This window comes from Clarias gariepinus, chromosome 9, assembly GCF_024256425.1.
Source record: "Clarias gariepinus isolate MV-2021 ecotype Netherlands chromosome 9, CGAR_prim_01v2, whole genome shotgun sequence".
In the NCBI taxonomy this organism is placed as follows: Eukaryota; Metazoa; Chordata; class Actinopteri; order Siluriformes; family Clariidae; genus Clarias; species Clarias gariepinus.
Window position 1 is genome coordinate 6,587,501 of NC_071108.1, and position 25,749 is coordinate 6,613,249.

The 25,749-nt window shown below is 38.8% G+C and overlaps 1 protein-coding gene across 1 annotated transcript in view; it reads left to right on the top strand.

Moving 5' to 3' along the window:
* tbc1d22b (TBC1 domain family, member 22B) overlaps positions 1 to 25,749 on the top strand; it is a 72,024-nt gene that overhangs the window by 14,918 nt on the left and 31,357 nt on the right. The window contains exons 3-7 of the mRNA XM_053504122.1: positions 174 to 341; positions 3,250 to 3,320; positions 8,895 to 9,023; positions 14,084 to 14,149; positions 19,805 to 19,919. Of these exons, the coding sequence (XP_053360097.1) occupies positions 174 to 341; positions 3,250 to 3,320; positions 8,895 to 9,023; positions 14,084 to 14,149; positions 19,805 to 19,919 (549 nt within the window). The remainder of the gene's footprint in view (positions 1 to 173; positions 342 to 3,249; positions 3,321 to 8,894; positions 9,024 to 14,083; positions 14,150 to 19,804; positions 19,920 to 25,749) is intronic.

Below are 25,749 nucleotides of genomic sequence, written 5' to 3' on the forward strand. Positions count from 1 at the left end.
TCTCTCTCTCTCTCTCACACATTTATATTCATATCAACTGTCTGTCTGGTCTGTCTCTACCTGCCTGTGTCTGGTTGTTGATATCTGTGTCTCCCTCTAACAACTAGCTGTCTGTCCACCTGTCATATCTGTAGTGTGTCCTGATTCCTCACATCATTCTGTGTCTCACCCAGAGCGCAGCACTCTACAGAAGCAGCAGTCCCTCCCTGTGCGTCCCATCATCCCCCTGGTCGCGCGTATTTCGGACCAGAACGCATCTGGAGCACCACCCATGACGGTGCGAGAGAAGACCCGACTGGACAAGTTCCGGCAGCTGCTGGCCAGTCCCAACACCGACCTGGGTGAGTGTGGAGGTATTCAGATGGTATAGAAGGTATAGGTTAACGAACAGTCCGAAATAAACCAAGTTTATTGGTGTCAAAAATGATTTCGAAAAAGAAAAGTGTTGCGCAGTAGCTTCCATTGTAGAACCGCAAAGAATTCTGGGTTCTTGGTTAGTTGATTTAGGTAAGAGTTGGTATAAATAAAGTTTTTTTTCCAACTGGATAATTAACTGAAGAGCTGAACTTCAGCTGGAGGGTCTTTCTAGTAATCTGTACCTTTTCTCTTCCCCAACATCACTTTATTTTTGTCCTTCCGCATGGTGAGCGTGGGTGGCAGGTACACACAGCTGAGATGGTGGGAGTGCTGAAAGAGAAACTGTTATTTTAGTCTTCCTGGGGTCGTGCTGAGCGAGCCTTCTGTTCTCCAAGCACGACGCTGCGCTCAGGCATTTAAACGCACCTCGGAGCTGTCGAAAAAAAACCCCCTAAAACCCGGCCATGTGAGTGCTTTTGTTCGACGACGCGCACCGACTGTAACTGTTCAATTAAGGAACGGGGTGCTTTCATCATGCCGCGACGTGAAATCGAAACGCCAGCTCGAGCTCGGGCGGCTGTGACTGACGTGGCGACGTCGCAGCAGGGCGTAAGAACACATCACTTATCTAGGGAACACATCACTTATGTTCTTCCGCTGCTGCTTCTTCTGTGTACTCCTCGTACAAGATAACAAATTAGGTCTTCTTTCATAGTCTTACTCCACTCAGCTTGACTTTGCGTGACGTCTGCCAGGCAACCAACGCCGTCAGAGCGGTCGGAGAGATTATTTCTGTCGAAGGAGGTTTTATTTTGATGCCGTCCTTCTGATGGTTGTAATTCAAAGCTTTCGCGGAGTACTCGCTGCCGCCATATGTCGCGCCGCAGTGTTAACAGAGGGGGAAAAAAATATACAAGAAAAAAAAAAATTACTCTTTTATCTAAATTGGCTGCAAACACCCCGAGGGTCCCGCTGGAGCTTATTTATTTATTTTTTAAGATGCCACTCCTGCAGCGGCTGCCTATTAATTAGCTAAATTTATTATTTAATTTACGCACCTGTCATCGTTCGAGAATAATGTGCCTTCTCTGAACAAGCACAGCAAACGGAAGACTTGTGTACCGCCAGATGGAATCTGACTTTAAGAGGCATAACCTCACAGCATGAGAAACGTCCTGCCAAGTTTAAACCACACAAAGGAACTGGAGAGAACCTGACTTTTTTTTTTTTTTTTACTTGAACCTGGTTGCCAGAAAGCCTAAAAAAATTATTGACTTTGTCCAAGCCTGGGAAAAAAAAAAGTTCACTTACTCGTTTTTGTCTCAAGTTTAAAAAAGTTGTACTTTTAGAAGTTGAAACGTCGTGTTCATGATGGTATGATTGTTTGGCTGGCGGTGAGACCGGCTCAGACTGATGAGACTCTGGGTTGCTGATTGGAGGGGCGGATTTTAGCCCAACTACCAGGTCACCACTGTTGGGTCCTTGTCCCTACGCCCCGTGCGGTGCAGCCGCTGTATGCAGTGCCGGTCCTGTTCTCACTGGTGCATGTCACAGGTCCACCACAAGAGGGTGCTCTTGAAGTTCAATCGATGGATTTTATTTATTTACTTTATTTGCTGCCTCATTTCATATCACTGACATTCAATCATACAAGTATGAAAATTCTGAAATTTTTAATTAACTTCCTCCAACAGCAGCTCTAACTGTAAGTCTAAGTGTAATTTAAATCAAAAGATTAATATTAAGGCACTCTGTCTAACTTGTCATTATTTCTATTGTACCAGAGACTTTTACGACATACAAACTATTTTAAAATAGTTTAAGTTTTCTGTAAGGAGATTTCCAGGAGTCTCCATTATCAGTGATTTGTAACGGTCTGAGGTAAAGCTTTGAACCTTTTTAACACATGAACGGCTTTGCATTTAATAAATAAAATGTAAATTTTTAAATATACCACGCATATAAATAAAATTTTTTACATAACTATGACAGGTAAAATGTGACAATTATTTAATTGAGAAATTCTTTAGTGTAGTTTTTATTGAGCACGGTCAGCATAATTAGCTGGCTTATTTGGTGTTTTCACAATAGCAGCAACAACATTAATACTAATGAAGAAATGTATCGTATATTGCTTCAGTGTATAAATCATAACTCGTGTACAAATCATGGCACATGAGACAGATTGAGGGGAAAAAAAGTACAGTTTTTGAGGCTTTTTATTTATTTATTTTTCCACCCAAGTGTGTTTTTCTTCCTCTAACCAGTTCCGACTCGTGCCTACACACTCGCGTTTTCATCGTTTCATTTCCAACACGCCGTTCTGGATGTCAGTCTCGAACAATAACAACGCTTCACCAAGTCTCACTTCACACATCCTGTTTGCAATATGTTGCTTTCCGCACTCCTCCACAATCAAAGCAAGCCATCTGTAAATAAGTGGCTCTAAGCTCTTTCCTCCACCCCGCGGTCCATCCTAGGCCTTGCCTTTAACATCGCGTTTAACCCGCACAGATGAATTTTTGATTGCTTGCCTAATAGTCGTCAGGAGGGTAATTATTTTTAAAAATCCATGCAAGCTTTTATGGGATAACTTTCTCTGAGGAAATCACTATAGATCAGACCAGCCCATGAAAGGTGTGAGTGCGTTTGCTAATTAAAAGTAATTGTTTATTGACAATGAAATAAAATGAAGAATAATGTACATTACCCAGGTTGTGATGTCTGAAAATCAGCAGACAGAGTCTCGTTCTGTTTGGCTCATGACGAAAAATATTTTAATTATGCCAGATAAGTATTGATCTCCTGTGTGTGTTATTTGCTGACCAGAAAGGTCTGCGTTTAGTTCATAATGCCTATGCTTTATTGATTTAATGTTGTATGTCTCGACAGACGACTTGCGGAAGCACAGCTGGTCAGGGATCCCGAGAGAAGTGCGTCCGATCACTTGGAGACTTCTATCAGTAAGTATTCTTTATATCATTTGGAACTTGGACGATTTTTACTTGAATATTCCTTTATTGTCAGAGTTTATACCACAGGACTGTTCTTGAAACTCTCTGATACAAAGATTTGTATATTTAGATCATTTTCTATAACAGTACACAGGTTTGTATTAATGTGCTCGTCTTAAAGGTCCCATGTTTAACTTTTTCTTTAACAAGATAACAAAGGTTGTTAATGCCTTAGACGAAATACCACTTTTTATACTTTAAACTCCTGTTCATACCTTAAACTCGCTCCTCCTCCTGAAATGCGCCACTTTAGTGTCCATGTAAATGACCTAATGCTGAGCTACACCCAATTAGACAAGAGCAAATAGAAGCAACCAGATGGTTTGAGGTATGAGGTCATATTAAGGGGAAAATTTTGTTTGGCTTGCTTAAGCCCCTGTTCAGTTACAAAAATGGAAAATTGGCAGATGAACACGCCCGAGTACGAACAAAACAATTCTTCATGAATTTCTCCTTGGAATACGACCCAGAAACCGCCATCCCAAGCTGCAGCTATCAGCTGAACTTTGTGGAGGCGTACTTAATCCTTTTTTATACTTTGTTTTATATTTTGTGATATAAACAAAATAAATCAAAAGTTAAATATAGTTGGATTAATTCTATTTACATGATCTTAATTAGTGTATGACCAGAACTTGGGAACAAATTATGTTCGTAAACCAAGGTTCCACTGTACATGCATCTGAATATCTAAATTTGAGGGGGAAAAGTTATAATATTTTTTAATAATTAAATTTGATCATTACTGTAAGTGGTGCAGGTGGTGGTCATGCTTTGTCCTGTAAAACCACAAAACCAGCCAGTTTTTTTCCACTTTAAAGGAAAGTGCAATTAAAGGAGTTCCTGGGACGCCAGCAGGCAGTTCGGTCAAGGCTCCAGGGATGTTTTTTCTTTTTTCTCTCATAACTGTGAGGTTCTATTCTTCTGCACAATCAAAAGCATGAGTGTGACTTGAACACACCTTTTTAAATAGCACTGTTGATTTTAATTGATTTAAATAATATGATCATAAATAAATCTTTAAGATATTAGCGGAATTGAAAAATATGGACATTATAGACAAATAATTTCCTCCAGGGTTGGAACAGTAACACACTTCTCTTTTGGACTTGATCTATCTTGTTTTTGTTTTGTATATTGTAGGTCATTGTTAGTCAGTTAAACTAAGCTAGAACATTTAAGCCAGGATTATTAAAGTTTTAAAAATGCTGATTTAATCAGTAATTATATGCCTGTATCGATCACCTGTAATGCGCCAAGGCTCATGCTCAACTTGGCTTATGTGCATTTAGTGACGCTCACAAAACTCCTGTATAGAGGGCTGGAGACATGAAATAACGACTAAACAGTGAAAGGAAAAGGCAGAAGCTATTCTGACTCGCTTAAAATCACTTAGCAGTGTAAGAGTACATGTCAAAAAAAAAAAATCTAGAGACAAAGGACTAAAAATGAAGTGATAATATGAACATCTGGCAAAAACAGAGGAGGGTTAAAAAAGATGTGAATTGTACCAAGATAACCCTTGACACAGAGTTCATTACCCAGGTACACTGCATAAAATAAAAAAAGTTTTAAGTGTTTTGGATAACGTGATGGATACCTTTCAACTGGTTAAAGAAGCGGAAATTATTTATAAGATTTATAACATTTTATCCGATCAAAATCACAGCAGTCTGTAAAAAAATCCTTTAATAATAAGTATTGCTTCAATCTTCCATCAACTGAGGCGTTTGTTTACGGATTATCGCTATGAGGTGTCATTTTTTTTAAATCACAATTAAATGAATAGTGTTATGGGTCTTCATTTATTTGCTTCAGTTTTTCATGCTTTTATTGATGGCAATTATAGAAAATGAATTATTGAACGTTCTCAGCGGTATACTTCGTCCCTGACTTACCGGACTATCACGAAGATGTGTTTATGATAAAGACGCCAAAGCTATTCTGTAAGTCCCTAGGTATTTACATCTGCTTAGTGATGTAAAATTAAAAAGCAATTTAAACGTAGACAGTATATTCCATACGTAAAAGTGCAGTAATTTAGACAAATTATACGATTTAAAGTCAATCAAGTCGAGGTTTCCGTTAGTTAGTCTTCTCAAGTGCGAATTAAAAGACATTAAGGAGCACGAGTAGGATATGAAGAGTTTTCTGTAATTACAGGGTTTTCATGAATTCCATTTTGTGTAAACTCTAGAGACTCCTTTTTGTGTGTGTGTGTGTGTGTGTGTGTGTGTGTGTGTGTGTGTGTGTGTGTGTGTGTGTGTGTGAGAGAGAGAGAGAGAGAAAATCCTGGGAGATTGGTAGTTTCTGAAATACTTGAACCAGCCCATCTGGCGCCTAAAAACATGTCACAAATAAAATCACACACTTTTCCTCATCATATGGTATAATATTTGATTTACGCCTTAATCAAATCTTTTGGCCAGTATATTTATTATTTTTTTGCGTTGCACTTCCGCCCCCCACATGACTGGTCAATTAGAGAACTGCATAAATGAGCAGGTGCACAGCAGTTCCTATTAAAGTGGCCAGTGCATGTATATCGGAAAATCACGAAGAAACCGGCGTCTCGAGAGCACAGGCAGGTTTACAGCCTCGACTTACACATCCGTAGTTGCTCATGCTGTAGATAACACGAATAGAATAAAAACACCAATAGAATAAAAACCCTTAAACCCTCCCTGCTTCATACTGTAATTATTTTTTTTTTTTACAGATTAGTGACTGATGTGTACACACAGTGAGCAGGCTTTTAAATACACATGACATTTTGACGCCAGTCCACACCTCATATCCTACCCCCAAACCATGCCTGCACACCAAGACCTGTGTTTACACAGAGAACTCACTGCAGTCATCTGCATTCTACTGTATTTACGTTGACGTCGGCATTTAATGGCTGTCAATAGAACGAGCGAGGATGCAAATGCCTCGTGAGCGCGAGCCATCACCGCACGCGTACGCACGCTCAAAGCTTCAGACAAGAGCTGATGGAGTGCTCGCTAAGTGATTCTGAATCATAGTTATTATTTGAATGTCTCCAGCATGTGGCAACACTGTTTGTTTCTGCGATAAAACAAGTGTGAAGGAGATAAAGGATAAGAAGCGTCAGGGCTTTTTAGCGAGCAGAAAGCAATTTCTAAAATACAGGCACAAGATCATAGTGCTGGTGTGTAAATGTAGCAGATACAGCTGTGTGATAAATGGAAATAAAAAAAAATACAGGCTTTGTTATGCAGTGACAGCGCATTTATTTATTTTTCTGGCACATTTTGCATCAGCTTTTTCTTTTTAGAGAGAGAGCAATCTCTGCAAAGCAATATAATCTGAAGTAACAATAAAATCAATGAAGGGTTCTGGTGACTGGTCAAACTTATCCTGTAATAAAACCAGAGACTGGACAAACCCTCCGTGATGTCACCTATTTGTTTTCTGAAGAGTTCAGCTGTGGGAGATCTGGTTATTGCCTTCTTGGCGGGATGATCACCATCTTGGCCGACTAAACCACAGTTAATCCATAAATGGGAAAGTGGGCCGAATGAACCGACCCTGGTTTTCGGTTGAAACACACCTACTTAACATAATGTCCATAAGCTAGCTTGCTTAGCTGTAGTTTAGCTAAAATGCTAATGCAGCCAACAATTTATATGCAGACATTACATCCCGTGTAAACTCTTACGCAATGTAAGCCTGGTATGTAAAACAACAACGATTCCAATTAGCTGGTTAACTAAAGTAATGCATAGCACATAGCTAGCGGTTCGACACTAGCAATTCACCTGTCAGTTAAATTAACCACGCCCTTAGTCATGCATAATTTTAACTGACGAGCAGTGTTGGGTGTAACGCGTTACAAAATTAAGTACTTTCACAGCGCCAAAACTCGCGTAGGTGAGATAGGGGTATTAGTAGTTAAGAGATTATGGGCCGAACTTCACTGAGTGACGATGGTAGAATAATTATAAAACAACATGCATGAGGAATCACACAGGAGTTTTTCATTTTCTGCAATAGAAAGGTACTCTAACTAGTTACTTTTATCAGAAAGTAACGCTGTAATTGAACTGATTACTTTTTATAGTAACTAATTACATTACAAAATTACTGTCTTTTAAAAAGTAATGTCCCCCAACACTGCAGACGAGTTGCGTGAAAATTTACGTGTCATGAATGGGAAATCTATATATGGAGAGATTTTTCTGTTGTAAAGTTGTATATTTTAAAATGAGGGTCTATGAGGATTGACTCACTTTTTTGTAGAGAGTCTCGAGTAGATATTTTGAGGAACCGCATTTTTTAGAATCTTACAGTGTGACTCCGCCCCCATGCACAGCGCCTAAAAGCTGACTGAACGGTTTAATGAGAAGGAAAATGATGTTTATTTTTATTTTTTACATCAGGACCTTATGTTCACCGGATCCCAGTTAAAGACATATGGGAGATTTTGGTGTGATATTATTAAGTGCTGTCGTGCACCTTCTGAGGGAATAACTTTTGAAAGAATAGAGTTTATTGCTTTAATATTTTCCAAAGATTTCCCAAGACACTATCAAGCTTTTTTTTATAGCTTTTAGTGGCTGAACACCTTACCAAAACACTTTGTATTGGATTGTTCCTTGAAGCCAACAACCGTTTGTGTGTGTGTTTGTTTTTAAATATATAATTCTTCTATAACCCTGGAGGAAACAGGCATTATTCGCCAAAATAAGCTTCATTACTTAGCTTTTAAAAATTATAGTGGTGGAGAGCGCTGTCTAACACGACTCTCAGAATTTCTTTTAGCATTGATGTCTGGTGAGTGTGACGCTCAAAGCAAAGAGATTTTGCATCATTTCAGTGAGCCCTCATGTCCTGTGAATGGGGCAGGGTCATTTTGGAAGAGATCCCTCCCAGATCCCTGGAGTGCCAGTTAACTTAATCTGCATTTCTTTGGACTGTTGGAGGAAACCGGAGTACCCAGAGGAAAAACACCAAGCACAGGGAGAACATGCAGATTCCATGTACATAGGCGGGAATCGAACCTGGCCGGGAATTAAACTCAGACCCTGTCAAGTACAAGTCCACACTGCTAAAGTTTACTTGTAGTATCTAAACATTGAAGTGCTGCGCAACTTGTGTTGTTGATTATTTAATTGTCAAGAGATTATCTTTTGGTCATCTGCTCCATACTCTTGTCCAGTAGGTGGCTGTATTGTACTAATTGCCCATAAACTTAAAAGAAGAAGTGAGCGCATTTTGCAAGCACTGTCAAATGCAAGCAGTTTGTAATTTCAGCAAAAGCTGTATATATATTTTTAAAGAAGTCATTATCATCATCGACTATTTATTGTTTTAAGATTACCTATATAGGTAAAAATATATAAATTGGTTCCGAATCGTAAACTGAACCATTGAATAATTTAATCGAAATCAGATCTACTGTACAAAATATCAATGAAGTCGCACTGCTCTACTTCAGATCACGTGTTTTTCTCTTTTCATACCTGTCTAATGCTCTCATCCCGTTTCTCTATCTATCAGGGCTACCTGCCAGCTAATATGGAACGAAGGGAGCTGGTTCTCCAGAGGAAGCGAGAGGAGTATTTTGGCTTCATCGAGCAGTATTACCACTCGAGAACAGACGAGCACCACAAAGACACCTACCGTCAGGTAAGATCCGGCAGACTCCCTGACCTTTTAGAACTCTCTAGACACATTAAGTTTTGAATACTGGATATTGGGAAATTTAATCAAGCTCTCAGATTTGGTCGAAGTTTGGAACATAACATAAGCAAATTAACTTAATTAAAGAAAAGCAATCAATTAAAAGCTTAAAAGTGTTTTATTTGTTCAAAAACAAACAAAACACTTTATTTAAAGCTTATATTTGTCAATACGCAATGGTATATCTGTGCATAATTGTAATTTGGCAACAAGCTTTTTTTTAAAACTCCTCCAAAATAATGCCTCCAAAAACTCGAACAAAATGCTTAAAATAGTTTTTTGAACTTATTCATATTGTAGCACTACATGTGCATGCGACTTTGTTCACATGGAATTTAATAACTCATAAGCGTGTTTAAAAAAAAATCAGTTTAATTTTGAAATCAGCAAAAAATTTTACGATGAAACAAAGCATATATGTTACCTCAAGATCGGCCAAATACACCTGTGAAAACCGCATTTACAGTAATTATTTTCAGCAGTTTTTGTGATGTGTGCACATACATACAGACAGACAAAAATTCCAAAAACTATCTTGATCTCATCTTTAGTCTTCCCGAATATTTTTTTTTGCAAATATCTTCAATGTACAGACACAGCAATTTTACAGTTTTATTATTATAATGTATAGATAAGCGTCACTGTGCATTATAATTCCATGTGCTGTACTACACATAGTTTTATTAATTTATTTTTTAGCTTGATTTTATTTTTAGAAAAAAAATGCTAAATTTAAATTTGTCCCACACAACCATACAAAATATCACATGCAATGAAAAGCTTTCATGACTATCAAAGACCTAAAACTAAAAAAACACTACAAATAAAAGTATTGAGCTAGAAAATACAATTAAACTTATAAAAGGATTTTCAATAATATAGAAATTTAAGCTAGGAATTATGTGACAAAGTAAAATAGAATTAAAATAGAAATGTTAGAATATTTAAGTTAAAGTAGTTAAAATATAGTGTATATGATGGCAGCATTATGATTCAAAACATGAAATGAACATAATATAAGCATGAAATTATATCAATTGTACTTTTCCATGTTGGTAGAGTGTAACAGTCAAGGTTATGTTTCTTGTAACCTTTTATATATATTTCCTTTTATTTGGAAACATGGCTATATGGTAACTTAAAAAAGTTTTAGGGTAACTTAATGGACTGTAATTCATTTCTAACGCTTTGAAGTAACACTGCAAGCACTTTTCAAGGGTAAATGCTCAGCCATAACATTAAAACTACTGACAGGTGAAGTTAATAATATAGATTATCTTGTTCCAGTGGCACCTGTGAAGGGGTGGGATAAATCAGGCAGCAAGTGAACAGACAGTTCTCGAAGCTGATGTGTTGGAAATAGGAACGCTTGGCAAGCATAAGGATTTGAGCAACTTTTACAAAAGGGCGAATCATGATGGCTAGATAACTGGGCCAGAGTATCTCCGAAACAGCAGGTCTTGTGGGGTGTTTTTGATATTCAGTGGTTAGAACCTACTAAAAGTGGTCCAAGGAAGGAAAACCGGTGAACCGGTGAAAGGATATGGGCACCCAAGGCTTATTGATGTGTGTGGCAGTAGCTAGGTTAGCCCATCTTGCTTGATTACACAGAAGAACTACTGTATTGTAGCACAAATTTAATGCAGGTTATGATACAATGGTATCAGAATACACAGTACATCACAGCTTGCTGCAAAGCCATAGACCAGTCAGAGTGCCCATGTTGACCCGTCTACCACCAAATGTTCCTTTACAGAGCATCCGAACTGGACCATGAAGCAATGGAAGGGTTTTCTTTTACCTCACGTGAATTGCCAGGTGCATGTGTCTCACTTACTTGTGGAAGATATAGCATGAGGATCCCCTATGGGAGGAAGGCAAGACCACAGACACAGTGTGATGCTCTGGGCTACTACGTTCTTTTGGAAAACATTGGATCCTGGTTTTAATTTGGATGTTACTGTAACATGTACCACCTACTTAAACATGTTTCTGACCAACTACACCCCTTCATGGAAGCAGTATTCCCTAAGCGGCCACTTTTAGCAGGATAGTGTGCCCTGCCACCCTGTAAAAGTTGTTCAGGAATGTTTTGAGGAACATGACAAAGGGTTCAATGTGTTGACTTGGCCTCCATATTTCCCAGATCTCAATCCCATCATGCATCTGTGGCATGTGCCAGACCTACAAGTCTAATCCATAGATGCCCAACCTCACATCTTACACTGCTTAAAAGTATGCTATTGCCGATGTCTTGGTCCCTGATACCACAGCATACCTTCAGAAGTCGTATAAAGTCCGTGGCTTAATGGGTCAGAGCTGTTTTCCTGGCACAGTGTGGACTCGCTAAATGGATTAAAGGTACAATAAAAAAGGAGCCGAAATTTTATAACACGTATTAGTGGTGTAAAGTTTAAAAGTTTCGTAGATGAATAAACGTGTCGCTTGGTCTGTCCGATTAGATTACTGACGCCAAGAGAGACATAAACAAACACGCAAACACGTCAGAGACAATCATTTTTTTATGTTTGACCAAAAGCCTGGTGTCATATACATCTCTTGCTACAAAGAAACCATTTTAACATGTCCTAGTGAAATCAAAGAGTGGAAGTTGTATAGAGACGAACCTGGATGTGTTACCTCAAGGGAGAGGAAGAGAGACAAAGAGAGCGGGAGAGAGAGAGAGAAAGAGAGAGAAAGAATTTGCAAGAATTAATGCATTAATATCAAATCCAAGAGGAGAAAGAAATGTAGGTGCATGGGGGATTTAACATGTTAATATCAGATCCAAGAGGAAGAGAGTAGAGTTCACAGATGTTATATATAAAAAAACTCATTTTATCCCAACTCAACATGGGATTTATGGGGGAAAAAAAACTTACAAACTAAATGTCGTTATCAAGTTATTTGTACAAAAAAAAATTAAAAACACATTTGGTTCAAGTCACATTTATATTGGTTTATATTTACGTTTAATAGAACCTTTTATTTAAAATTAAAATAAGCGGTAGAGAAATTTAATGTTCAGAATCTGTTTGAGAAATTTTAAATCGCAAGACTATAACAGAGCCAGAACCTCTGAGCTTTACCATATAATTTGGAATTGACGATAGCACTAAGTATGTAACCGCTATCTGTTTGTGTCTTTTCAGTGCTTCACTGAAAAGTGCTTTAGTGCTTCTGGAATATGTATATAGATTTTAATCTACATATCCATCTATACAGTCAAACCCAAAATTATTCATACGCCTGGTTTTTCGACACAGGCTTCTCCCAGAAGATAATAAGACGATGCACAAGAGGCATCATTGTGGGGAAAAACAAATATTTCTCAGCTTTTATTTACATTTAAGCAAAAAGTGTCGTGTCTAAAATTATTCATACCCTTTGCAAAGTGTCACAGTCTATGAGAAAATCCAAAGTTCTATACCATTCCAAATAGTCCAGGCTGTTCTAAAGCATCCTAATTACCCTGAACAGCTGTTTTAATCAACTCAACAGGTGAAAAACAGAAGCTCTCTGTGTGTTGGTTTGTGGAAAGTCATGGCTAAGACAAAGGGGCTCACTGAGGACCTGCGGCTGAGCATTGTGGCCGCTTAAAAGTCAGGAAAATATATACTGTGTATATATATATATATATATTTCCATGCCTGTGGCATTTTTTAACACACTTTATTGGTTTTATTTCCCAAAGTATAAAATATAACCTAGTAGCCTGACCAGGCTGTTACTAAGGCTAAACGAACATGTGTTCCAAATTCATTGTTCATGTTCACATGTTCTTCAGTATTGCCTCATTCCTGTTTGAAAGCAAAAACCTCCCACACGTGACTTTTTTGGCAACCTTTCTATAAGAAAAAAAACAAGTAGTTTGCCTCCTTTTTACATCTCTTCAGATCACATTATCTGTTCATTCCGAATGACGTATTCATGTTCGCTTAAATCCTAATGGACACTAAATCGCAGGCGTGACATTTTCTCCCCACATGACCTTAAGATAGATTCATATTTACCTCAGCAGGTGTGAATGGCTTGCACTTCAAATAACAGGTGAACAAGGTCGTGGAAAATGAGCGCATACTTGCTGTGTGTGGCTTTCTGGCAAAGTCTCAGTTAATAACCGGAGCTTATATAGCATGCGTTATTAATCGAGGAGGCAGAGATCGATAAGCTTATAGGTTATAAAGAAATTCGGGTTAATGGTGCAGGACTGAGACTTGGCAGCTGTGTACTTTATTCGACTCTTTCTGTTCCATCGTTCAGCGGGATGGAGCTGCCCTCAGCCCCGAGCGTTTCATTTCCCCCAGCGCAGCACAAATGGAAAGCAGACCTTTAGGGCTGTTTATGAGGTTGTACTGCGCGCTCTGAATGGCCCCTGGCCGTCTGCGAGACACTAAATGACCTTTAAGTGTTGACATCGGCTCAGCGGCGGGAGCGCTGCCATCGACGTGACTTCAGACGCGGTGCACTCGGCTGGCCTCTCCCTGACCTGACCATATGCGGCCGTTCCATTTCCACTTCTGCTTGGTGCGATTCGCCAAAACGTCTCATTATATGCGAAAACAGTGGCTAACGTCCTCTTTGTGCTCACATGTTTGAGATTACTGCATTCGTAATCTTTTCGGTAACACTATAACAGCACAGTAATAACGAATAGAAAAAAATGGGAAAACGGTAAACGAGGGGAGAGAAGGGGAGGGTGGCATGTGCGTGTATTTGAAGAAATCTGATACGAGTGATTTCTTTCTAATCCGTTTCAGAGTTATGTTTGTTTTCATGGCCTATGGATCACTCTGAGTGGGCTCGGCTCGTTATGAAGGCTGATCAATACCGCGCTGTCCGAGCTTGATTGATTTCCCGAGCTTACTGTAAGAGCTACGGCACGAAACTCTATTTAGTCTATTCTGTCTTTTATTGATTCACTCAACTCAGTTTTGCCATAAATGCCCATGTTTGTAGACGCACTGAATTGGTGGAGTGGGTGTGTGTGTTTTCTCTTCCTACAGATTCACATCGATATCCCTAGGACGAATCCGCTGATTCCATTATTCCAGCAGCCACTTGTACAAGAGGTGAGTCTTGTCCTCTTCTTCTCCACTCGTCCTTACAGTCATCCCTAAGAATGTTTGTACAGAATAGACTCATCCTCTCTTTTATTTAAGTTTCAAGTTTGTAAGTAACATGTTAAGTTGATTTTTGTTTCCTTGTTTGACTATTATAACTATATTAAGAGAGGCAAATAATGGAATCATTTTTTGTAGTTGCTCTTTAATAAGTGATATCAGGAACTTCTTTAATGAATGTCAGTAAAAGCTTACTAGCTACGTTTAAATGCACAATATTTCTCCAATCCGATTGAAATCATTCTGACTTAGCTGTTAGAGAGGATGCTGATCTGAACATACCTTTTCTGACAAGCACGAAGTGTTTCTTTGCTCGGTTTCTTTGTGAAGCGGTTAATCTGCCGCAAATATCACAAAGTATTTTCTCCAAATTTGAGGTTAGGTTTCCCATCTTTTATGATTATTTTCAGGCTTCTGCGTTGTGATACAGGAATTCAGCTTCATATATTGTACAGTGTGATAAGTTAGATGATTTACTACTGATAAAATGTTAGTCTATTAGTGGCACTTCCTCTGCGACCCACAAAATAAAATTAAAGACTCATGGGTGTTCTCATGGAGTTTACCAATCAGGAATGGAAGCAAATTTCCTTCCCGGAAACTCACTTATATTGATACTATATATTTATTTTGACATGGCTAATATTCACCTATTAAATGGATTGGATTATTAAAGGTTTATACCACCCCTCTCATTCCACTTGAAAATTTCTCCTGAATGGATCAGATCAGACCGGTCCGAACAAGGTGTTTTTATTCCATTATTAGTGGAATACTATGGCCAACTAACGAATATCAAGTAAGTCCCCCCTTTTGCCACTGCAACATTATTGTTTCTCTCAGAACCAGCTTTAACCTTTTGAGCAGTTTGAGATACAGTAGTTCTTCTATTGGATCAAACTTACATGGGCCAGCCTTCACTCCACACATGCATCAGTGAGCCTTGGCCGCCCATGACCCTGTGTTCATCGCTTTTCTTTCCTTGGATTATTTTTGCTATGTCCTGACCGCTGCCGACCAGGAACATCCCATAAGTGCCGCAGTCTTTTTGCTTCCAACACATCAAATTCAGGAACAAAATGTCCACATGTTCACTTACTGGCTAATATATCCCACCCACTTCCAGGTGACACTGTTACAAGTTATTGTAACTGAACCCACTGTGACAAGGTCCGAATTCTGGTGGCTAGACCGCTGGAAAAGAGCAACTCCAAAACTGCAGCTGTTGAGGGATGTTTCTGGTCACAGGTGGTCAGGACATACAAAAACAAAAAGGTACATCTGCGACAGATGTACGACAAGGTACAAATCTGGGGGTTTGAGCCTCATTGGAGAACGTTGGGAGTGAAGGCTGGCCCATATAGTCTGATCCACTAGAAAAGCTACTGTAGCTCTAATTGCTGAAAGGTTAATGCTGGTTCCAATAAAAAGGTGAATTGAAAAGTGAATTGCAGCTTTGGTGGCAAAAAGGGGGGGACCTATTCAATATTTAGCAGGTGATCATTATGTTACGGCTATATATAGCCCTGAAGAATAAAGAATGTGTTTAAGAAAAATTTATTTCTTTATAAATGTTTATTAGCACTGCAGCAATATTATCAGCAGATGGATATTAGGTTAACAATCATTGAAGAACTCGTTTATAGGCCAACACTGACTTCTCATTCCAGTGCAGAACCGTATGCTGACCTTGCACTGCTCAAATAACACATCACAAATCCCATTACTGGATTTATCTTGGTGTATTATCCTATATGAAGGTCATTATATGCTGCTTCATCGCTGTACACTGTTATCTTCGATGGCAGCAGACTACTTGACGACTTCTTATTTGCAAGCCAAAGTGTGGAACTTAAACAGCTTAAATAGACGCTTAAACAGCACTTCGAGGAAACACTTTAAGGTTAAAGTTTCAAAGCTGGAATAGTTGGTGTCAAATTGTACACAGTCAACAAAAAATGCTAAACAGTGTGTATATGTATGTGTATGTCCGGGAAAAAATTCCCAAATAGGTTGTTTAATGTGTGAGCTGCAAATGTTATGAGTAGAGTAGAACGTTGGCTTGAAATTTATGAAAGATGATAAATATTATTTCGTGCTAGCAACGCAAACCTTCAGCTTGACTACATTCAGCTTTGGAAACTAGGCACCGCTGTGTCTTCTAGTTGTTTCACAGAAGTCCTTCCAATTTGTGTTCTTTCTAAGAAAGAGCTTAGCATCGGCTTCAGGGAGCTCAGCACTTTTTGCTGATTCAGGAACTTTTCTTATCGTTCATGAGAGTAAGGAGTCGAAAGAGAACTTCATTTCACTGATAGCATCATTTTTCCACAGGAAGGTGCCCAAATTAAGATTCAAGACGCTGTGCATTTTGTTTGAGGTCAGGAGTTGGGGGTTTAAGGAATTAGACAGGCAGCAAGTGAGAAAAAAATCCAGGATATTTTAGATTTTACATTTAGTTTTCTTGTCGATATTTCTTGCCTAACATTGCTTAACTTTGGCTAGCTACTCAGCTAAGCTACGTCACCCACATTAGTTAGCATGCCACTGGGTGAGTTTCAAACACAACCAGGGATAAAGTCTAAAAAATACATTTAACACTGATCAGAAATTAGTAATGAATTAAGTGTTAAATAAATCTCTCCTGTTGTTTTGTCGTTCACTTGTGCCTGGTGCCTCGTGCGTCCAGGTGCATTTACTGCCGAGCGAGCACTAAGGTACAGGAGTGCACATTAAGGTACAGAAAAGCGACGCTCAAGTAAGAAAGGTGCACGTGAAACTCGTGAGAGCGTATAGAGGTCAGGCGTTCTGATGTCTTGTCGTCTTATGTTTGTCATACATAAGCTCCTGTACTCTCGTCCCAGGCAGGCAGACGCGGCAGAGGAGAAAGAAAGTCTTTAACAGGATTAAAGATCTCTGAAAATAAATACATTAGGCGCATACTGTAGGTGACATTACAATTGCCATCTGGAGCCCTTATAATGTTTTTTTCCAGGCAGTAATGTAGACAACAGGCTGAATTTTCAGTCAACATTTACCTAAGAGTGCCCCAGACATGCACCAAATGGTTTTTACATACAATATTTAAACGTTCCAAATTACTTGGCAACCTGAGATAGCGAAAATGCTGAAATTGTTCCGTGCAGATTCCTGTTTTTGATAAATAAAGATCCTGAAGACTTTGTGCTTGTGGTTACTAAACAACCCAATATAAAGTTGTTATAATTAGTATTCATATGGACAAGTCAATCACGGGGTTAAAAAAAATTAATAAAAAACTTGCTATGCATTGTAATGCTTAGTGCAAATACACTGGATTTATAGTGCACTTTGGGAAATAACAGTTTGTTCCGGTCCACTGGTTTGTTTGGTCGAGCAGATTTTCAAGAGTGCCTATATTTTCTATAAGTGCACTCGGGTGTTTCACTATCTGTATCACTCTGCTCGTCTGGATTCATCACATAAAATCTTACGGCCCTGTCTCACTCCGACGAAGACCATGAAGTTCCCGCTGCATCCTCAAATGATCAAACAAAGCAGTGGGAATGTTGTCAATGTGCTTTTTTTAAGTTCATCCTTCCTAGGCTAATTTCCTATCACACACATGATAGTGTGATCACACACACACCTAAGACAGATAGTTATCAGGTTATTATTACGACAGATAAAATCACACCACAGGCTTACTACTTTGTCATTGGTATAAATACTGTGACACATGTTATGTTATTACAAGGTGATTAATGTTCGGAATTGTATCCAATATTTATACAAAATTCTCTAAACGTTATATGCACCTGCTGCATGCACACCTTAAACGGGGTAAACACCAGAGCAATGTAATATGAACCTCTTCTACAATGTAGCATGTAGCCACCCATGGTCATAGCATAAATGACGACTCGGTCAGCACGCACCATGTTTGTATAATGAAGTCCTTAACAGAAGTTGGCCCCTCCAGACAACAGTTAATTTGTGCAACAAGCTAGGGGGAAGGGACCGTTCTTATATGAGGTCACAATAGGGGAAAAATGTAACTGACTCGTTTAAGCTCCAGCCAATACAAAAACGAAAAAAAAGGACACAATACAGGAATTTTATTTCTCCAATCTTTCTCTTTTCTCTCTCTTTTTCTCTCTCTTTTTTGTTTAAAAAAGACAATTGAATTTGTTTATAAAAGCTCATTAGATGAAATTGAAAAAGAAAACCGTATCCCAGTATTTTTGAAAGAACAATTAAAGTTAATAAACAAATCAGCGTGAGCAGACTAGCCAGCTAGATGTCGTGCTCTTGAGTGATTCTGAGACCAGTTGGCTTGTACCTGTGGCTGATTCACAGCCATGCTGATATTTAATATAACCTTAGTCTTGTTTTTGCAATGAGTAAACTATCCAGGCACTATTTTTACAAATTAGTTTCATTTGTATAGCGCTTTTAACAATGTTCACTGTCTTAAAGCAGAATTAAAGAATTAAAAAATCGTGGAAATAACCATTTTGATGCAACTGTCAATCTGAGAAGTAGGATGCTGCGAAATGTTTGCATGCTACATAGTAAAAGATTTGATGGGGAAAGAATTCCAACCTGTCGTATGCTGACAGTTTATGGAGATACAACAGATCATTTGTCCTTATTTATTTTGCATCACTCATTTTCCCTACTGATTTTTATGCTCCATTATTGCCGCCACTTGTAGGTCACACCGCATGGATATGTACAGTCCAGAAAGATTGTGCTAAATCTGGCGATATTCCGTGTAATCCTGTATTTTACAAATCAACAAGGTTAAGCTTAAAATGCAAGTTCTGAAAAGACATAATCGGTTTATTTAGACTGCATATTTTCATGATTAGGATTACTGTCGTGCAGTTCTGAAAAGCTAACAACAGGGGGTGCTATGGCTGTGTCGTGACATTTTAAACCTCGGAGACTTCAATCCACTCAGTAGCACATGCTCTGTCCAGACTGATTAGCACAACACAAAAAAAAAAACATGTTTTTAACAGTTTGTACAGGGTTCCTTCACTACATTTCAGTGATATTAATTGAATGATTTATGCTAGCGTTGCTGGTTCTGCAGTTTGCTAATTTAAAACAGGTTTTTTCTCTGAGACTTGGTTAGAAACATTTATTATTCACTTATCATAAGCATCCTGTGCATTCAGAATCGTTTGCACCAAGTATACCTACCTTACACACCTGAACATTATGAGTATTATGCCCTTGGATAAGGACAGTACAGTACAGTTGAGTTATGCAATACGAGATCATAAAACCATAAATATCTATTGAAAACTTGGTTAAAATATCATTAGTGGAAATCAATTAAATGTAAATTCAAAAGGTTTTATTGCTTCATAGCTATAAAGAGTTGGTTATAGCAAAGCTCCGTTTTAATTTTCTGTTGTTGTTGTTTTTCGCCCCACGTTTTTGATGGTTCTTTTTGTTTCTCCCTCCTATTTTTTTGTAGACAAATTTTTAAAAACAAAACCTATTTGCTTTCCGAAACCATTAAACCTTTGGTTTACCATTGCACCTAGAAATATAATGGTATGAAAATCGATTATTATAAATTAGTTGTTTTCGTTTGTTTTTCCTTTGCGTTAGGTGTTTGAGAGGATTCTGTTTATCTGGGCCATCAGACATCCAGCAAGTGGCTACGTGCAGGGCATCAACGACCTCGTCACGCCCTTCTTCGTCGTCTTCCTCTCCGAGTTTGTGGGTAAGTCGAGTACTCTGACAGGTGTGTCTGTGTGTGTGCAAGTGTGTGTGAGAGGAGCAAAACAAATTACGAAGCAGACAAGGCACACCGGCAAAAAGCCGATACAACAGTGGCTTCATTCGTTTTTTCATTTCAATGTTTACCAAAATATAACAGAGCAGGAGGGGAATATCAGGCAGCAGATATATAAATAAATAACCAAGATTACGGCATAAATCGCTGGCATCCAATCAGACACCTGTTGCTATGCTGAGTTATACAACAGAGTGACACCACCGCTATGCCCTTCACGTTTTTTTTTCCCCAAGATTAATCTACTTTCTATTGTTTTGTTTTTTTGTGTGTGTTTTTCTTGAAACTTCAAATTGTTTAGTGTTTAGGAAATGAGTGTGTGATATGCCCAACAGTAAGGATTATACAGTAATTTCCATCCATCCATTTAGGAACCTCTGTAGTCCAACTAGGTACCGCGGAGGCCAGTGGTGATCATTGTATTTATTAACATTTTTATGACCGTGGTTAGGAGGTCAGGACAGTACTCACATGCGTATTCACACACTAAGGACAATTTGGGAATGACAATTAGCTCAAGCTGCATGTCTTTCGGAGGATACCGGACAGCTGGAGAAATCCTGTGGGAGGATACCGGAGCACCCGGAGGAAACCTGACAGCCCGAGGTGCAAGACCTCAGCGCTAACCACTACGCTATCGGTACAGATACTGCTGGCCCAGTTGTGCTCAGATATAGACACTTCCATTCTTTCCCTGCACAACTCCTCAGGAATTAGGTTCTCCTGAAAGGTTCTTATCAGTACTGATACTGTTAGTGGGACTGCTTGTCTGGTTATGTTAACGTCTCTTTTTTTTTTTTTTTACTATTTTTTTACATTTTGCAAATGGAAGATAAAGCGAAGAAAATTATTATTTACTGTCCAAGTTTGCTCTTTTTTGTAATGATATTTATTAGGCGAGAAAACAATAATCATACATTTAGACTTTATGTAAGAATTGGGAAAGATAGGGAGGAAAAAAAAACATAAACATGACAGGATAAAATAATGAGGTGGTGTGACATTCCTGGGTAGGTGTGTTTAGTTTTACAGTTTCTTTATTTATTTCAGCATCACCCTATTTTATCAGCTTTCACAACAAAATAATAGTCCATAATTATCAATTATAACAGCCATGGAACGTTTTTTTTCCCCCCTCTTACCAACCTCTCGCTTCTCTCTCTTGAAGTTAACAAGACAGATTTTCATGTTACTAAAAAAAACTGTAAAGTCTTTCATCCTGAAGAAGTTCCCCCGTCTGAAGACATAAAAGTTCAAACCTGACTGTGACAAAGAGCTAAAACTTTGTGCAAAAATAAGCTAAATAGTTTTCTTCTTACAGAAAACTTTCCTATAAATTTACCACTTAGAGTTAAAAGAAAAAAAAAAATCTACATACTCGAATAAAACTTGGTTTCACCGCCTTTAGACTTATTAACAGAATGTAATGTTTTGGGGATTTTGTGAAAATGTTTTCTTGTGCTCCCAGAACCAGTGTTTTACGATTTGAGTCCTGGAATATAAGAGAGGACAATAGAAAAATCAGGAATACCGCGGTCATTCAGTACATTCAGGTCGTCAGCTGACTTCATTGTATTGCCACATAAAAATGCTGAGTCTAGACCTGAGCAACTGAAGCAACTCCAGATCATAACACTGTCTCCAGAGGCTTGTACTATGCATGATGGGTGCATCGCTTTATTCGCTTCCCTTCTTACCCTGACACGCCCATCGCTCTGGAATAGGCTCAGGCTGAACTCACCAAACCACATGATCTTTTCCCTTTGCCCCAAGGTTCAATCTTTATATTGATTCTAATCGCATCAGAATCTAATAAAATAAATACTTTTGGACCAATTGCTGTGCTAATACAAAAAAAAAAATAAAAGAATTCTTTATACAGAAGTGTTAACATCGAGGATTAATTGCAGAAATCTTATTTGAGTGACCTTGATAATTCCTCCTGTTTATATTTAAAACAAAAATGAAAATAAATTTTTGTTCGTGATATCTGGGCATACTTCAATATATTCTTAAGCAATAATGTGCTTGAGTACTTAATGGTACTGCATGTCCAGTCCTTCAGAGATGCAGAAGAGTTCCTCTAGCTAATTAAATAAATTATCAAGCACTCTGTGAATTAAATTAACTTGTGAAAGCACTAACCTGTGCTCTGCTGTGGCCAGATCTCCTGATGCTGTTTAGTCGATTAGACTTTCACCATATTTGCATACATGTTGTGCTTTAACCAAACAGTTTAACATTTTTAGTACATATTTAAAAACTCAGCTAAAGAAAATGCTAGACTTTGTGATATTGCAGAGAAAGGAACTGGAAAACGTGCTGTATATAAAATAAAAAAAAATAAAAAATGAAGTGAGCCAAACTGGGACTTTTGATTATGCAGAATAACAACACGGTTATAAGAGTTAATGCTACCTATATTTCGCTATATAATCTGCTGATTCACTAATTTTCCTAGTGTTTCACTCGTGCTTGGATATCATTAAGGCATGAAGTTCTTTTATTACTCCAGACTGCCTGCTTCAAGTCTTAAACACTGGCCTCCCAGTAACTCCGTTAAATGGCCCAAACATGTGGAAATGGCTCAAGACTGGAGGGGGGGATATGGCAATAACTCTCAGGCGAAGTTTCTGTAATGTGCAACTGGTGTTTATGAATGATGAATTATGTGGACAGATCCTACAGACTGCCATAAGCTCCAAGCCACCTCAGCCAGGATCCTTATTTACTCATTCAAAAACGTTTGCACCATTCGAATGTTTTAGTGCGGCTGAGTTTCTTCACCGTCCTGTGCTTGATGTCTGCTGTAAATGTCAATGGGTTTTATGACTTCATTCACAAGAAATGTCATCAGAATTCCCAGATTGACCTGAACGCCTCTCATAGCACACTATAGTAGTTGAAAATGGTTTACTATTTTAGTCACTGCAGTTAATTTTTGGTGCAATTTGATACCAACATATTTTGGAAAGTGCCAGCAGTTGGTGATATACTGTACAAGTATTTCATCTGGTAAGAATTTTTGCTTTTTCTTTTCAGATCTTCTTATGTGTCAAATCCACAAATTGGATAAAATGAGGTGGAAGAAAACCCCCATGAAAGTTACTATGTGGTTAGAAGAATGATTATATCTTTCATAGTGCGAACATTGAAGCAGAACCCGTTCTGTGACATTAATTTAAACTCGGTGGGAAACCTTATTAGGAATAATAACCTAGGATTTTACTTTGTCATAAAACATACCTGCCTATCAGGTTGCAATGGGCAAATAGCCTTTATGTAATGTGCACGGGTTTACAAAGGGAGGGGGCACTCAGGTAGGGTTGGCAATTGGAGCTCATGCTTGAAGAAGCTTACCTCAATGTGTGGGGAAAATATCTCAAAGTGCATAGAGCTGTGCAATTTAATAGATGTTTTGTTGGACGAACTGATTCATTGAATTGATGGGTCAGTCTTTTTTTTGTGGGGGGGATTTTCTCCCAGATTTTCTCCCTAATTTATATCTGTATCCAATTCTCCCCAGTCATTAGGGGGCACTACATTAAGGCTACTACTATCCAGTCACTAGGGGGCACTACAGTAAGGCTACTATTATCACTCAGTCGAGAGGGCCGAAGACTCTCACGCGTTTCCTCCGAACCACGTGACACTCGCGCACTGTTGGGGGTGGCGTGACACACTCGGAGGACAGCGCTATCTGCTCCTTCCATTTGCGTGAACTTACAAACGCCCCTGATTGGTAGTAGAAGCACTAAATAAGCACATTGGTTGTAGAACCACTCTCTTATCCCTCCCTTTTCCTAGACCTCTGGCTGCGAGAGGTTACAACATCATCCGGGAATCGAACTCGGATCCCTGGATGATTAGGCGAGCACTTTACCACTGCACTCGGAGGCCCTGGTAGAATTAATTCATGCTTTTTAAATTATTTTGGTAAATTTCCAAACGTCTAAAATAGATGAGTTCCTTGAGTTTCAAAACAGCTTTTGGAAAAACAAAAAACGTTTCCATCTTCTTCCCAAATACTGTGGAACCTTGGATTACGAGCATAATTTGTTCCAGAAGTGGGCTCGTGTTTCAAAACATTCGTGAACCAAAGCGAATTGGCCCATAAGAAATGATGGAAACTCAAATTATTCATTCCACAGCCCAAAAAAATAAAGACATAAAAATAATTAATACAAAATATGCAGTAAAAATAAAACAGTTAAGTGTTTTCTTTTATGTGCGCATGCGCTGTGTATGTGTGAAGCTAAAGGCTATACATATACATATATATATATAAAAGGTAACCTAAAGTTTCCAAAATTCATATTGAATCAAAAGTCTACTTTTGATCTACACCTTTACAAATGCTAGCCTTCATCCTCCTGTTTCTTTACCGGTTGTACAATAGGTGAGTCGTACCCGGTCATTTTTTTAAATGTATGATTAAATCTTTTTTTTTTTCATACAAGATGGTTAAAATGGAGTCTTTCTGACAATACAGGTTTTACATTTAAACTGAAGCGAACATTATCTAAATGTTGAATTAGCATAAGCAGGGGAAAATTTTTTTGAAAAAGCCAGTGCGAGCCATGGCGAGAAGTTAACTTCTTGCTGGGAAGTAAACGCAAATCAGAAATGTTTATTCCATGCGAGTTGGTTAAAGTCCCTTTAAAAAAAAAAGTCTTAGATTAATCCTCTGGCCTATATTTTGGCCCAGGATTCGTTTATTTCTTAGGGCAACTACAACAACAAAAAAAGAAATGCCTAATGCAGTCGGGGTCTCTAAGCTACTGATGCCAGGTTTTTCAGTAAATCTCCAGTGCATGTGTTTTTGGTTGGGTAGCATGCCTATGGACTGAGATCTGTTCAGCCAATGAAGGGGAAAATCGGAGCCTCGTCTGTCTCATTGCTATTCTCTGGCGCTCTGCAGACTTCCTCCCTCCCCTGCCTATTTATTTCCTCTCCTCTGCTGTGAAGGTTAATTACTTCTAGATAGTTAAGGATTACAGCAGAACAAAAAGGAGTGCATTGATCTCTTCCCATGTGTGCCAAGCCTGCAATGTCACCGGTCTACACAGATCGGGACGCAGCCTAAGATTACCCGGAGCACTGATCGATTCCTGGTCATTCTCTGTCTCTCTCTCTCTTACTCTCTCTCCCTTAGTTCTTCCCGAAACTCATTACTGAAAGGTAGGTTTTCCATCCTAATGCGTCTCTCTGTTCTGTTTGGGCCTCCATGGTCCTGATTTGTTCGTGTGTGCATGTGTGTGCGTGTGTGTCTAAGGCTGTAAGACTGAGCCAGAAGCTCAGGTTGAATGAGCTTGAATGATCTTCAGGGTTCCTAAAGCAGGTGAGGCCACTCTTATGTGTGTGCGATCAGAGCTCTTAGCCAATCAGAAACCCCCCAATCACTTCGTGCTTAATCCCCATCCTGCTCTCTTTGTATCATTGTTCTTCTGAGGTACTCGGGAGCTGCATGGCTCGGTGACTTTCTAGGACTGCAAGTCTCGCTTTTGCTGTCCCTGAGAGGCTCCTTAGAGAGAGGACAGTGTCTATCGGTGTGTGTCGGTATCTCTGAGTGTGTGAGAAAGCAGTCTCAGTTCTACTGCGCTAGTTTAATAGTGGGAAGTGAAGTGTTTTAAAAAGAGAAGCCAGCAGGATCAGGAGTCGCAACGCCCTTTTGATCGAAAGTGTCAGTATTGATAAGCCATAGCATTTATATCTAAGAAGTGTTTTGTGTGTGTGTGTGTGTGTGTGTGTATGTGTG